The following is a 13,401-nucleotide window of genomic DNA, read 5'->3' on the forward strand; positions in this document are numbered from 1 at the left end:
GTAGATAGAGCTGTTATAAGGCAGAATGCATGTACATGAAGGTGGCTTGGAATTGGGTGGTGGCGGGACAACCAGACAGGTATTATGGAATGCTTCCTAGAGATTGTAGGGGATAGGAGTTATGGTCAAGAGCTGTTTAGAAAAGTTCGGTAAGAGCAGAGAGAAATTACTTCCTGAGGAATGTTCTGGGCCAGTGGTTTAGTGTGCATGTGAATCCTCTAGGGATCTTTGTAAAGCGCAGATTGTGAAATAGCAGGTCAGAGGTGGGGCCTGGGATCCTGCATTTCTAACCAGTTTCCAGGTGACGTCAGTTTCTTGTCTGAGAACCACAGTCAGTAGCAGGATTTTAGCTCCTGTGACCTTAACGTGTATTTAGTTGTATCTCCTACTACTGTCCTATACAGACTGGTGCTAAAACAGTGGCCACATGTTGCTATTTAAATTTAAGTAAGCTAAAATAAGATACTCAGATCCTTAGTTGCACTACTACATTTCAAATGTTCAAAAGCCATAGGTGGCTTGTGGCTACTCTATTGGACAGTGCATGTAAAACGAACTTGCCCTTATGAAGAAAGTTTTATTGGGTGGCGATGCCCCAGGCAGAAGAAAATATTTCTAGTTTTCTATGCTTCCTGCTACCATCTCTCTTTACTCTGTCTTTTCCGAGGAACAAAGTCAAATGCATCCTTTAAGAACTATCTTAAGTCTACCTCTTCTATGGAACTTTCCTGGGACTGAAACTGTGTGTGTCACTTTCCTTCAAATCTGTGTATTTGGCTCTTTCCGGCAATGTATTTCTACTGAATTTTGTCCGCCTAGTATTCTAAGTATCCAACTCTTCCCTGGTCGTAGAATCTCATTTTCTGTGGGTGTGCATGCTGGGGAGGGGGAGGACTATTTCTCACCCACGTGGTTCTGTGGGATTCCTGTGACCCGAACTGTGCCGTCACCACGGTCATTAGCAGATGAGCCAGAGGACAGTCAGTGACATCAATCCCAGGACATCTGCTGAAAAATTAAAGGTGCTCTCTTTTGCTGGGGTCATCAAGCCAGCTGGATGCAAGTCTGGGTCTGCTGGCAGCCACTGTGCCCTCAAATGTGGAGCCCTTGCCTGGGAATGAGAATCACAGAGAGGAAAGCAAAAGCAGGAGATAAGGACAGATACTGGATGACATCATCTCATACCTGGCTCTGACTGTATTTGGAGGGCTCTATCTACCCTTGACCGTTGGTGGGAACAATAAATTTCCTAGTTTTGCTTCAGTTGGTATCCAGTGAGGGGAGTCTTGTCTACAACCTCTCTCTGGGCATACAGCAACACGGGGCCCTTGCTAATTCTCAGCCACTGCCCTCCTGGCTACCCCTTTAGCCAGCCAGTCCCAATCACACTTCCTTGGTTTCAGTACACAGACTCACAGGAGGCCTGCAAACATATACTTACCTTAATTAGGTTTTTCTTTATAAGTTTTAATATTCAAATTATTTTGGCACATTGATAATCAAATATGATGGAGCCAAAGACAATTTCCATTATCTGCTAATGAAATGTTTATGGATATTTCTCAAGTTTTTACAGTTTGGCATATAGATATGACAAATCGATCAGCCTCTTTACTAAGTCACCCAAAACAAGCCCAAGCTCCCTGGTTACCATGTACCACTTGTCTGGCTGACCCTCAGAACCTCCAGTGTATTTGTCCTTCAGCCACCCCCACCTCCCGGCTTTGAAGGAACTTCCTGAAAACTCCCTTTTTCCTGAAAACTGAAGGGAGTTTTCCTGAAAACTACTACACTGGGGGCTGCTTGGGGCCAGCAAGCTGGTGGCGTTCCTCCAGGTCCCACTCTTCCAACACACTCTACCTTTGGGCTCAGCTCCCAAGGACCTTCTTAGCCTCATTTCTGTCCTGCAGTATATGGAATCTGACCAGAATCTTCTCAGAAGGCCCCACAGGTACCATGTTGTCGGGAAGTTTCCTAGACTCCAAACTCAAAGATGGCCCCAATCCCCGACAAGAAACTCACCACCACCCCTGTCTGCCACTTGCTCTCTAAAACCACATTTCCCAACTAGCAATGGGCAGAAGGTGGAATTGTTCATCCCTGAAAGAACAGAAAACAGCCCCTCACTATTCTACCCTACCCCTCAAAATGTATATGTATACGCTGTTGACCAAATAAGTCTTAAGCAGCACTCTAGAGGACTAGGTACATGGTAAGATTCATCTTTTATTAGAGATCTTATATTACATATTCCCAAAAAGATATAAAATCTTCCAAGAGAAAAATATCAAAACCTATTTGATTCCAAGATAAGCAACATAATCAAAACGAAAGCAAAGATTTTCTTCTAGACAAAGGAATGTGAAAACATTTCGGCACAAGTACAACAAAGACATGGGAAGGTAATTACAATGTTTCACAACACATTTTGTAGCATTTTATTTTAATCAGTATTTGAAGAAAACAAGGATGCCTAGTTCTCAAACACTGCAGGTATAAGCTCAAATTTTCAAAAAGAAAAACAAAGATCACAGAAAGGAACGAACTAGTTGCTTAGCTGAACATCTGCGATAACAAACATAATAAAACCTAAGCAAACAAATATGCCACCGAGATCACAACTGAAGTGTATGGTTTTTACAGTGTGCCAGAGACACTAAATTATTTAATCAGTTCTTGACCACAACCCCAAGCAAAAGCATCCTCTTTTCATTTCCCTGATGATTTATTCTAAAAATAAAAAGCAGAAACTTGCTGGTTTCAAGAGAATTTCTGCTTCACCTGTGAGCAGCTGGTGGCAACACACACTAAGACCCCGACTGACATGGGACAGATCTATCTCCAACAACCAGAAGTGGCAGAACCACTGTTATTGCATCAAGATTTTTTATTTCAACTGATCAGAATTTCCAGAAAGATGAAGCACACCCACTTAACCACAGAACACAGTGAACTCCCAAAGGAAGGTTTTACATTTAAGATGCAAAGAAAATACTGATCTTATTCCTGGGATTTGCTTCTGGCAATCTTAACATCTATAGATGTCCACAAAAAGGAAGTGTGGTTTTTCTTTTCCTTTTAGTTGTTTATCTCCCAAAATGAGGAAGGAAACTTACAGTACATGTTTATTGCATGAAATTACTCCCTTATAATATCTTCATCAACACTACTATTGTTTCCTTAATTATTAAAGGCGAAAAAAGTTTATGAACTTAACATAACTTAGCAATAATCTTAGGAGCTGCATCTTGATTAAAAAACAAAACAAAACAAAACAGGTGATCATCTGACTACATGGTGAAACAGAAATTCGGTTTCAACTTCTCTGTAAAGATGTTGGTCTGGCAGGAGGTAAGAGGGAAGTGTAAAGTCAGAGAATACTAAATTCATTAGGTAACACAGAGAATTTTCAAAAGTGTACATACTCAGTGAATCCTTTCTATCCTAAAACTGAACGTTCTAGATGTTTCTAATGTTGCTTCAACTTCAATGGCACGTTAATCATGATCCCAAACAAATTTTATCATACATATTGTAATGGCACATAGGCTTGGGACTTCCCTTTGAGGTTAGCATGTACGAAAGTTTGGAATTCACCCAACACACGTGTTCTTCAATAAAATAAATCACGAGCTACATATAATTATGAGCTACATATAAGTGGGTTTCAAAACAGGGTCCCTTTTAAAGCATTCTTCCCTTGAGTTACCTCCTGCGAAATGGAACCAGTGTATGGATTCTGCATGTTACAAAATCCTTGCTTCAAGCTGCAGTCTTCTTGGCAGCAGCGTATTTTAATTAACATTATTTTTTCTTCTTTGTTTTGTTTTCTGACATCTCCGTACATTCAAATAGTCAAAATGTTTAGAGTAACATCACCACAAATTTAATGAAACAGATCAGAACGTGGCCAGCATTGTCAGGCAAAATGATAACACGTCATGTGTCATCGAAAGTACCCACCTCTTCCCCACCCCCGCCCTCTCCCCCCTTCCTCAGTCACATGGGACACCAAAAGATTTAACAAGACTTATAAAAAAATAAGGCACATTTATCTTGATATGGTTATTTTTAAAATACAAAACCCCTCTCCGAACATCTGTATTCAAATGAGCTGTGTAAAAAGACACCTTGTGGTACCTAAAACAGGTTATGGTACCTATGGAATTGCTTCTTCTATTTTAGTGACAATGGAATAAATTGCACCTATCCCACGTTGTCAAGTAATGAAAATATGCCTCTTTTTCTACTACTGAATGATTCGAAATCTGCTATTTCTGGAAATACTTACAAAGGGTGAGAAGGGAGGGGTCAAGTGGTACATTAGAAAAGGGTGTGGAGATCAGCGATGTATAGGTATCGTAAGGGTTGATGGATTGCACTTTTCCACATATTTCAATACACAAAATTTTTCCAATGAGTATGAACGACTGCAACCATTTTGGCCGTTAGCTTTTACCCCTCAGCCTTTTATTCCATTTTGGTAAAAACGGGTATTTCTGTAAAACTAATGAAGGATCAGCAACATGACTACTTATAAACAATCTCTTCACAACCCCTGACACAGATATAGTTAGTTAGCATTTAACCTGAGATACAATCTGTGGAGAGGTTGTTTTAGACATTTCTTCCTTCATTGTTGCATCGATTCATACTGATGGTGGTGGTTCATGGATGGAACTTAAAAAAAAAAAAAATTGGCTATCGCATGGCTTTTTTTTTTTTTTTCTTTCTATACTGGTTAAAAAAAAAAAAATAGTAACAATCACAGAATTCATGTCCTCACAGTAGCCAGAAGCTAAAATAATGTGCTTCCTTATTGCACGTCAAACCTAGAAGTGTATAAAAGACGATGCTTCCCAATCCAAATCTGAAAGCCAGGTTCATCTCAACTGGATTCGGAATGTGCTGATTTCCATGGGACTCAAGTTGATCTCACTTATATTTCGGGCGTCTGGAGGTGAATGCATCAAGGATAATGATGAAGGTATGAGACTTGTGGCAGTAAACATGCTAAAAATCTTCTGTACCAAAATCTGGGAAATAAACGACAAAAAAGTTGCACAGTTAGGTCAACTTTGAGGAAAGATTACTGGCACACCTATATATTTAGTCAGTAGAAAATAGTAGAATGAAAAAGCGTATTTGGTTTCCTTTTAAGGACAAAAGGGGAAGTGGAAGGAGATTAGATACAGCTCAGCATGCTTGGACACACAGACCGTCCTTGGAGGGACACCTAGGAGAAGGGGGGTAGCCAGGAGAGGACGACTCGCTCTACGTTCTTCTTCCGAATTTCTCAATAACTTATCATTGTGCAGGGACCACTTTTTCAATAAAAGAAAAAACATCTATGCGCCAGCAAGCTTTAAAAACATCCATATCCTCTTATACTCAACACTTAACACCCAACAGTCACGGTTCTTCTTGTGCCCAAAGAGCTGAGAGAAAGGACACAGGCCTGCTACAAGGAAGGCTCCTCATATCAGGGACTCCCATTTTGAAGGCTGGAGGGCTGGGAAAGTACTACCCTCACCCCATGTCTCTCTGGACCCTATAATCCCCTTAAGACTTGAGGCCTTAACATCTACATACAAATGCTTACAAACCAAGCACATCATCAGTAATACGGTAAAACGAAAAAAAGAAAAAAAAACCATCGGTGCTTTCTTAGCACCAACTCCACATAGGGCATGATACAAGAAATGGAGCAGCTCATCTACCTAAGTGGATTTCGACCCCCTACCGTATTTTCTTTTCTATCCTTTTCACATCCAATGCACATTCTAATTTGTAGGGTTGGAAGTGAGTCTTGATCTTGACTTGATCAGACTTGAGTCTGATCTATAGGGTATCTGTGAGGTTTTGGAGAAGAGCTGCCCCATGGGGCAGAGACCTGCCTGTGTGCCATTCAACTGTCTTCTCTGAGCACAACCCGCTCAGAACCAGAGGCACAAGGCTGGAGGTTCTTTTCCTCCCAGGGAGAGGCCTGTGGGAACTACCAGCAAGACCAGCTCAAAGGAGACATAAAAATGAGGCAGCCAGCAGGTCAGCCTGAGGACCCCATGGACTCCCATGCAAATCTGGCTTGACCAGGAGAACCAGACCCTCGTGTCCCCTGCGGAAACAACTGACTGGGGCTCACCGAGGCTGCTTCGGGGCTGTGGTAAAACTTCCTGAATGGCCACAGTGTCACTGCTTCCTGTCATTTCCCTACTGCCACCCCACTTTAGTTATTATAGATCCTGCTTTAGCCCCTTTGAGACTTTGCAGAACTGGATCCTACATGAGCATGTGTGAGACAGGAGGAAGTATGGAGAGAGTGGGCGGGAAGAAGATGCTTTGTCTGTTGGCAATGGAAAGCCTAAGAATGGAGGAGAATGTTGTCCTCACAGGTGCCCTTGTTCCAGATATGGATTTTGGATACTGACAAGGAAGAGAGATTGAAGGTGGAGAAAGTTGCTTTCTTTCTTTCATTTTTTTTTTTTTTTTGAGATTTTTGTTTATTTATTTGACACAGAGAGAGAGAGAGACAGTAAGAGAGGGAACACAAGCAGGGGGAGTGGGAGAGGGAGAAGCAGGCTCCCCGCTGAGCAGGGAGCCCAATGGGGGGCTCGATCCCAGGACTCCAGGATCATGACCCGAGCCAAAGGCAGAAGCTTAATGACTGGGCCACCCAGGAACCTGAAAGTTGCTTTCTTAAGATGGAGAGATTTGAGCTAATTCTATCAGCTAAGGGGAATGAGTCCGTGAAGAGGCAATGAATCATTACCTTCTCACTGTCAGAATTATTAGCAGAAAACAAGGATTTCAAAGTACATGAAGTCAACAAGCAAAAATCTCTTTTTAGCTCACCTTTCCCTGGGTCGTGGAACAAAGCAGCCCCGTGTCTCTGCTAGAGAAGCGGCAGTCAAACCCTTTCCTGTGGAGGATCAAGGCTGCTTCATCGGAATGCTTGCCGTCCACCTGCAGATGGGCAGAGAGCGCCAACACGCCACAGCGACATTAAGGCAAATAGTGACACCACTGTATACTCCACTGTCTTGAAGTCAGTGTCCTCAAACCACAAATGCTCACTTTATTTAGCAGTGAAGCCAGGAACGTTCATTCCCCTCAGGTCTCACATTCACTGTCACATCTGCTACATTCCCTCTACTTCCCCCCCAAGGAGGCAGGTGACACTAAGTTTTAAGGCTCCCTGTTAAGTCACCTCATGCCCCGGTTCCAGGTACAGTCCCTGAGGACCTGGGTGTCCTTTTTTCTACATGTCACATGCTGTTTTATCAAAGTTTCTTCAAATAAAGCACTTATTTATTTATTAAATTTAAATTCAATTACTTAACATATAATAAATTATTGGTTTCATGTCTAGGTAGAGCTCGGTGATTCATCAGTCTTATATAATGCTCAGTGCTCATTACATCATGTGCTCTCCTTAATGTCTAATTTCCCAGTTACCCCATCCCTCCAGCAACCCTCAGTTTGTTTCCTATGATTCTTACAGTTTCTCTCCCTCTCTGGTTTTGTCTTGTTTTACTTTTCCCTCCCTTCCCCTATGATCCTGTTTTGTTTCTTAAATTCCACGTATGAGAGAGATCATATGCTAATTCTCTTTCTCTGATTGATTTATTTCACTCGGCATAATACCCTCTAGTTCCATCCATGTTGCTGCAAAGGGGCAAAAAGACATTGAATTTTTATTTATTTAGTTTTTAACATATACATCAGCTGAATAAAGTGTACCTGAATTTAGTCCTTATCTGGACATTGAATGATACATCATCCATCTCAAAACTGAAACACACATCTTTATTGAATGCTAATTTTTGCTAATTGCATTAACATTTTTAATCTTTAATGCATTGGTTCATTATTTTTATATAAAAGACATTTAAACCGAATTAGTTATGCTTATCACTTGCTAGGCCAACCACATTTATTAGCTTGATGTATCATTTAAATTCACATTACAGAAGCTATTCTTCTTGTGCAGGCAAAGAGAAAAATACTAAACATGACAAGTCAGCTACAGGGATCAATATACACTTTCTTGCAGTAAAATTTCCTGCATCCATTTAAATAAGGATGCCGTGAGTGCTCTGAGTATTTTAAATTACAATTCTCTTAATAAATTTTATGTTTCCTAAAGGGGGGCAATGTTTCTGATAATAAGGAAAATAAATTAGGAATCCTTGGATGAATTAAGAAAGGTACAGCTATTCAAAAGAGTTGAGTGTGCTCAGCACTGACCTGTGATGAAAATGATCCCTTTTTCTCCTCTATGTGGCCACAGATACACATATGTCCGAGTGCTTAATCATCCTCACTAGGGCATATACGATTTTTAAATGTGCCGTAGAGACATCTTTGGTGAAGAGCTGCCAGCACTCTCATCACTGATTTGATTTTAATGTGCCTGAACAATTTAAAGCTGTCCTCACCTCAGATTCTTGGCTGGAATAACCTGCTTTATGACATTTCACACTGGTATTTTGTAGTGCTAAGATTTTGGTTTGAAGGGAGAGGAAAAAAGTCATTTAAGGAATTCTGAGTCATCACAGGACCAACATGATAAACATAGCAAGGTTAAATCATATGATAAAGATTTCTAATAAAATTTCAATGTGTTTCACACAGTCCCGAAACAGCATGAAAAGAGCACAGTAAAAAAAAAAAAAAAAAAAAAAAAAAAAAAAAATCCTTCGTGTATCCTGTACATAAGGTCTCCAGGAGAAAAACAAGGATAATTCTGTCATGTGCTAAGTGTCTAGGCTTAGAATAGTCACTGATTACCTACGCATCAGTTTGCCTGTCTGCAAAATGGAGTTAATGCAGATTTCCCTTCTTCCTGGAGACGTGGAGTCTTGTAAGACGCTGAAAATACTATTTATGGTGGCTTAGCTTATGAGACAGAAAGTGTTGGTACAGAAGCTGTAGAAAATGGATCTGAACCTTGGCTGGGAGTCAGGCAGCTCGAGATCTAGATGCTAGTTCTGCAATTTCCTAGATGCTTTTAGCAAAACCTGGTTTCTCCTTTACCATAAAATGGAGATGAAATTTAATTGTGTAAAAGGGACTCAGCCCAGTGCCTACAGCAGAGGAAGCCCTGGGTACATTTTAGCTATGATTATTTCTATCAATGGAATCTATCAGTTAAGTACTGGGGACTATTTTCGAAAGAGCTACCAATTAATCAATACTCTCACTTAACTTTTTATTCACAATTTTTCTTTCATGACTTCATAACTTTGTAGCTGAGGAATCAGAGACCCTCCAAACTATATGTCAACGATTATGCATCAAAATCATAACAAAGTCACAATTCAGATTCACTATTTACGTGGTCTATCTGTGAGGATCTTTTAAAAGCCCCTATCATTATAACCAAAGACTCTGGCCATTTTTAAAGATTTATTTATTTATTTACTTGGCAGAGAGAGAGAGAGAGAGAAAGAGATCGTAAGCAGGCAGAGAAGCAGGCAGAGGGGAGGGGGGAAGCAGGCTCCCCGCTGAGCAGAAAGCCTGACATGGGGCTTGATCCCAGGACCCTGGGATCATGACCTGAGCTGAAGGCAGAGACTTAATCCACTGAGCCACCCAGGCGTCCTTTTCTTTTTTTAAAGATTATTTATTTATTTATTTAACACAGAGAGAGAGAGAGAGAGAGAGAGAGAGATATCACAAGTGGGCAGAGAGGCAGGCAGAGAGAGGGGGAAGCATCTGGCCATTTTAATTCACTAGAGCAACACGGCAACACATGTGCTCTTGAAATTATGAGCGTGTGAGCGGACTTAGCAGACTGGAGGGGACAATAAAAAAAAAAAAGAAGAGGAAGGAAGCATCTTTGGAATTTTGCCATTAGTTTTACAAGAGATTTAAACAATACGAAAAGTAGAAATTGAAGTCATAAAGAGTAATCTTCACTGCCGGAAAAAAAAGTTACACTTTCTCTCAAAAGCAAAACTGCATCGCTTTCGTAAGGACCAGAACACGAACTGAAATAGCAATCATCGTGTCCAAGTTTTTAAAAATTAAATATTCATGAAAGTATCAGTTTTCAAGCAAAAATACCTGAAGCAAAGCAGCAGTTTTTCAGTTTCAAAGTCTGTCTTGTCATTTTATTTCCAAGAAAACTGTTTTTCAAAGTAGGGAAACTGTGAATTTAACTTGAATATGCATGCAAGAAAACAGATACCTTCACCAAAAAGATGCTGTTCACTTGAGGAGAATAAACAGACTCTGAAAGACTTGTTTTCACACTCACTAGTGTATCAGTACTATCCGGACCTCAGGAAAAAAAAAGGGTGGGGGAGGGCGTAGGGAAGAAAATTTATCAAGTTTGAAATTGGGCCAAGCACTGTGCAAGGTGAGCTTCTAATCGAGTGTGTCTGTGAAACAGCTCAGATCACAGCTAAGGCTGAATCCCCTGAGGGAGACTTGGGTGTTCTGAAGGCACTCAGAGAACCCGCTGTGGAGCTAACTTACACTGGATAAAGCAACCAGAAGCTCTGAGGCTAAGTGGGGCTGGTGAGGTTTCTCTGGCTAATGGGAGGAGTGGAGGGAAGGCAGTGCAGCTCGCAGAATGAAGCCATCGAGGTTAGAAAAAGCTGGATCGGAGGCAAGGTTTGGTTTGGTTCTACCATGAACCAGTCCTGTGTCTGCGAATACGTCATTTAACTTCTCAGAACTCAGAAAACTCTGTGAGACTCCCTAAGTGCCCCTTGGAGGATCAAGTGCCAACCACAGTGACGATAACAGTAACCGCAGCTAACGCTTTCTGAGCGCTCGCCGTGTGCGGGACCCTGTACGGAGTACTTCTCACGGAAGAACTCAATTCCTCTCACAACAGTCTCTGAAACAGGGGAGGTGGTATGCAAGTTCGCATTATTACGTTTAAGTGCACGTGAACGTCCCAATCACAAAGCATGCCCTCCCATCGTCAACTAGCAATGGTCACCGATCTACCCTACATTAGTCCTTCATGATTCTCCCCACAGATGATGGATGCATCCTTCTAAGGGTGTCCTGTCGTGACTGAGTGGCCAAGAGAAAAACAGGCAGAGTATTCCCTAACATTTTCGGCACTTTCGCTTCCCTTTGTTCCCAGAGAAGAGGAGTATGAGGTTCTGGGAGGGGGTCTGGAGTCAGCCGTGCTGGGGTGCGCCCCTCGGCACATCATTTACTGGCTGCATGACCTGGGAAGTCTACCTACCATCTCTTGGTCGGCGAGCGTCCTCTTCTGAAATAGGGGGGCACAATATTGCCCACCTTCACAGGACTGCTGGGAGAGCTAAATAAGGCTCTCTTTACAAAGAAAACCCTCAGCATAATGCCCAGCACACAGACAATTTTAGGTACTTTATTAATAACTGCTCAGAGTTCTCAAAAACGTATACAAGGATGGGCGCCTGGGTGGCTCAGTGGGTTAAAGCCTCTGCCTTCGGCTCAGGGTATGATCTCAGGGTCCTGGGATCGAGCCCCGCATCGGGCTCTCTGCTCAGCAAGGAGCCTGCTTCCCCCCCTCTCTCTATGCCTGCGTCTCTGCCTACTTGTGATCTCTTCCTCTCTGTCAAATAAATAAATAAATAGAATCTTAACCCCCCCCCCCCAAAAAAAAACATATATAAAGAATACAAGTCAAGGTGACATCAAGATTTACTTTGGGAATAAACTTCAACCTTCAATTTAAAAAAAAAAGTGCCTACATTTTTACTTCATTTTTAGTAACAATCACCACTGCTCGTGACCATTGAGAACTTCATTTGTCAAGCACCCCGTGCTTACTACCTGCCAGACACTCTTCTAAGTGAGTCATTTAATCCCTAGCACATCTCTGAGGTGGGTCCTATTATCACTGCCACGTTGTGAATGAGGCAAGTGGGAGAATGAGGGGCCGTGTGCTAAGCGAACCAGGTGGTAAGTGCAGGTGATGGGCTCAAACAGAGGCAGCAGGACAGTAACAGCTTCACACTCCTGCCTTCACCCTGGCTAAGGACTGGTGCTCATGGCCGGGAGGGTAAGGAGAAAGATCACTTCTAATGTAATAGAAGAAAAGCCTACAACCGGAAGGAGCTCACTCTCTGATCTGAGGTTAGAAAAAGGGAGTATTTAATCCAAAGTTCCAGCAGCGCTAAAACCACGATTTATCAAAATGTACATCAATTCAGAAAGGAAGGCGTGGACACAGTCATTTCCATCCAGCCAGCCTGCCTACCCATCCAATCACCCCATTTTTTTTTTTAAAGATTTTATTTATTTATTTGACAGACAGAGATCATAAGTAGGCAGAGAGGCAGGCAGAGAGAGAGGAGGACGCAGGCTCCCCGCAGAGCAGAGAGCCCGATGCGGGGCTCGATCCCAGGACCCTGAGATCATGACCTGAGCCGAAGGCAGCGGCTTAATCCACTGAGCCACCCAGGCGCCCCCCAATCACCCCATTTTAAGCAGGATTTAAGGCCATGCTGAAAATTATCCACACACATGGCAGGGTCTCATAAGCCAAGGAGCACGCCAGTGTTCCTTTACCAAAGTGGGTGAGAACTTAGAATAGAGAGCTGTGCCGGTCCAGTCTCACACCAGAAGAAACCTGATTTGCTCATTAATAATGCGAGCTTCACAGAGAAGTACACTTCTGGAAACTAGTAAGTGTTATGGGTGCACGCTTTTTTTCTGCGGAAGAGAGAAGCCATAACTTTGACTACATTCTCCAAGAGAAATGTGTCCCCACCCTCCTCAAAGAATGTCTAAGGTCTAATAGATCACGGCAGAGCTAAACACCTGGTGGAAAAATTTCTCCAACCTGCCCAGATTCCTTGAAAACGCCTACCGACATCCATCTTTTCATGTTATTCTGGCAACTGGAAAGGTGAGAAAATTGCACAGTGTTTTAAGTCCTGAGACAGGAAATAACCAGTAGAAATTCATTTTCCAGGGTATTCATTAAAATGTCCAATAACAGTTATCCTGTTTTGATCAACAAGATAAGATGACAGAAAGACCAGGTAAGGTGAATGGCGGTTCTTAGATACATACAACAAAGGAAATTTTCTCCACAATTTTCACCTTTCCAGATGCCAGGGAGATTAATAAAGCACCAATCAATTCTTATAAGAAAGGCAAAATGAAGAAAAACCTTAAACTGCCTCTTATAAGAAAAGGGGGTGGTATAAACAAGTGGAGAGAGAAAATCTTGTTCAGTAAGTGGTGCTGATATTGAAATGATGAGTTAACTATCTGCAAGAAATGGTTAAGCAGAATCAGAATAAAATGTCACAGAGAATAGAGCTAAATGTAATATACAGAGATAGAGGTAGATACAGATACAAAGATACAGATCTATAAGTGAATTAAAAAAAATACATCTGAACATAAAAGCAGTGGAAATAATCTGGGGGAGAGGAAAAA

At 41.9% G+C, this 13,401-nt stretch overlaps 1 protein-coding gene across 3 annotated transcripts in view; it reads right to left on the reverse strand.

The window, feature by feature from the left end:
- Positions 1-2,208: 2,208 nt before the first annotated feature.
- MAN2A1 (mannosidase alpha class 2A member 1) overlaps positions 2,209-13,401 on the reverse strand; it is a 172,199-nt gene continuing 161,006 nt past the window's right edge. For all 3 annotated transcript variants that reach the window (XM_045998993.1, XM_045998994.1, XM_045998992.1), the window contains 2 exons: positions 6,853-6,963; positions 2,209-5,036 (listed from right to left, as the gene is read on the reverse strand). In XM_045998993.1, the coding sequence (XP_045854949.1) occupies positions 4,884-5,036; positions 6,853-6,963 (264 nt within the window). In that variant the 3' untranslated portion in view covers positions 2,209-4,883. The remainder of the gene's footprint in view (positions 5,037-6,852; positions 6,964-13,401) is intronic.

Source organism: Meles meles, chromosome 3 (genome assembly GCF_922984935.1).
Source record: "Meles meles chromosome 3, mMelMel3.1 paternal haplotype, whole genome shotgun sequence".
In the NCBI taxonomy this organism is placed as follows: Eukaryota; Metazoa; Chordata; class Mammalia; order Carnivora; family Mustelidae; genus Meles; species Meles meles.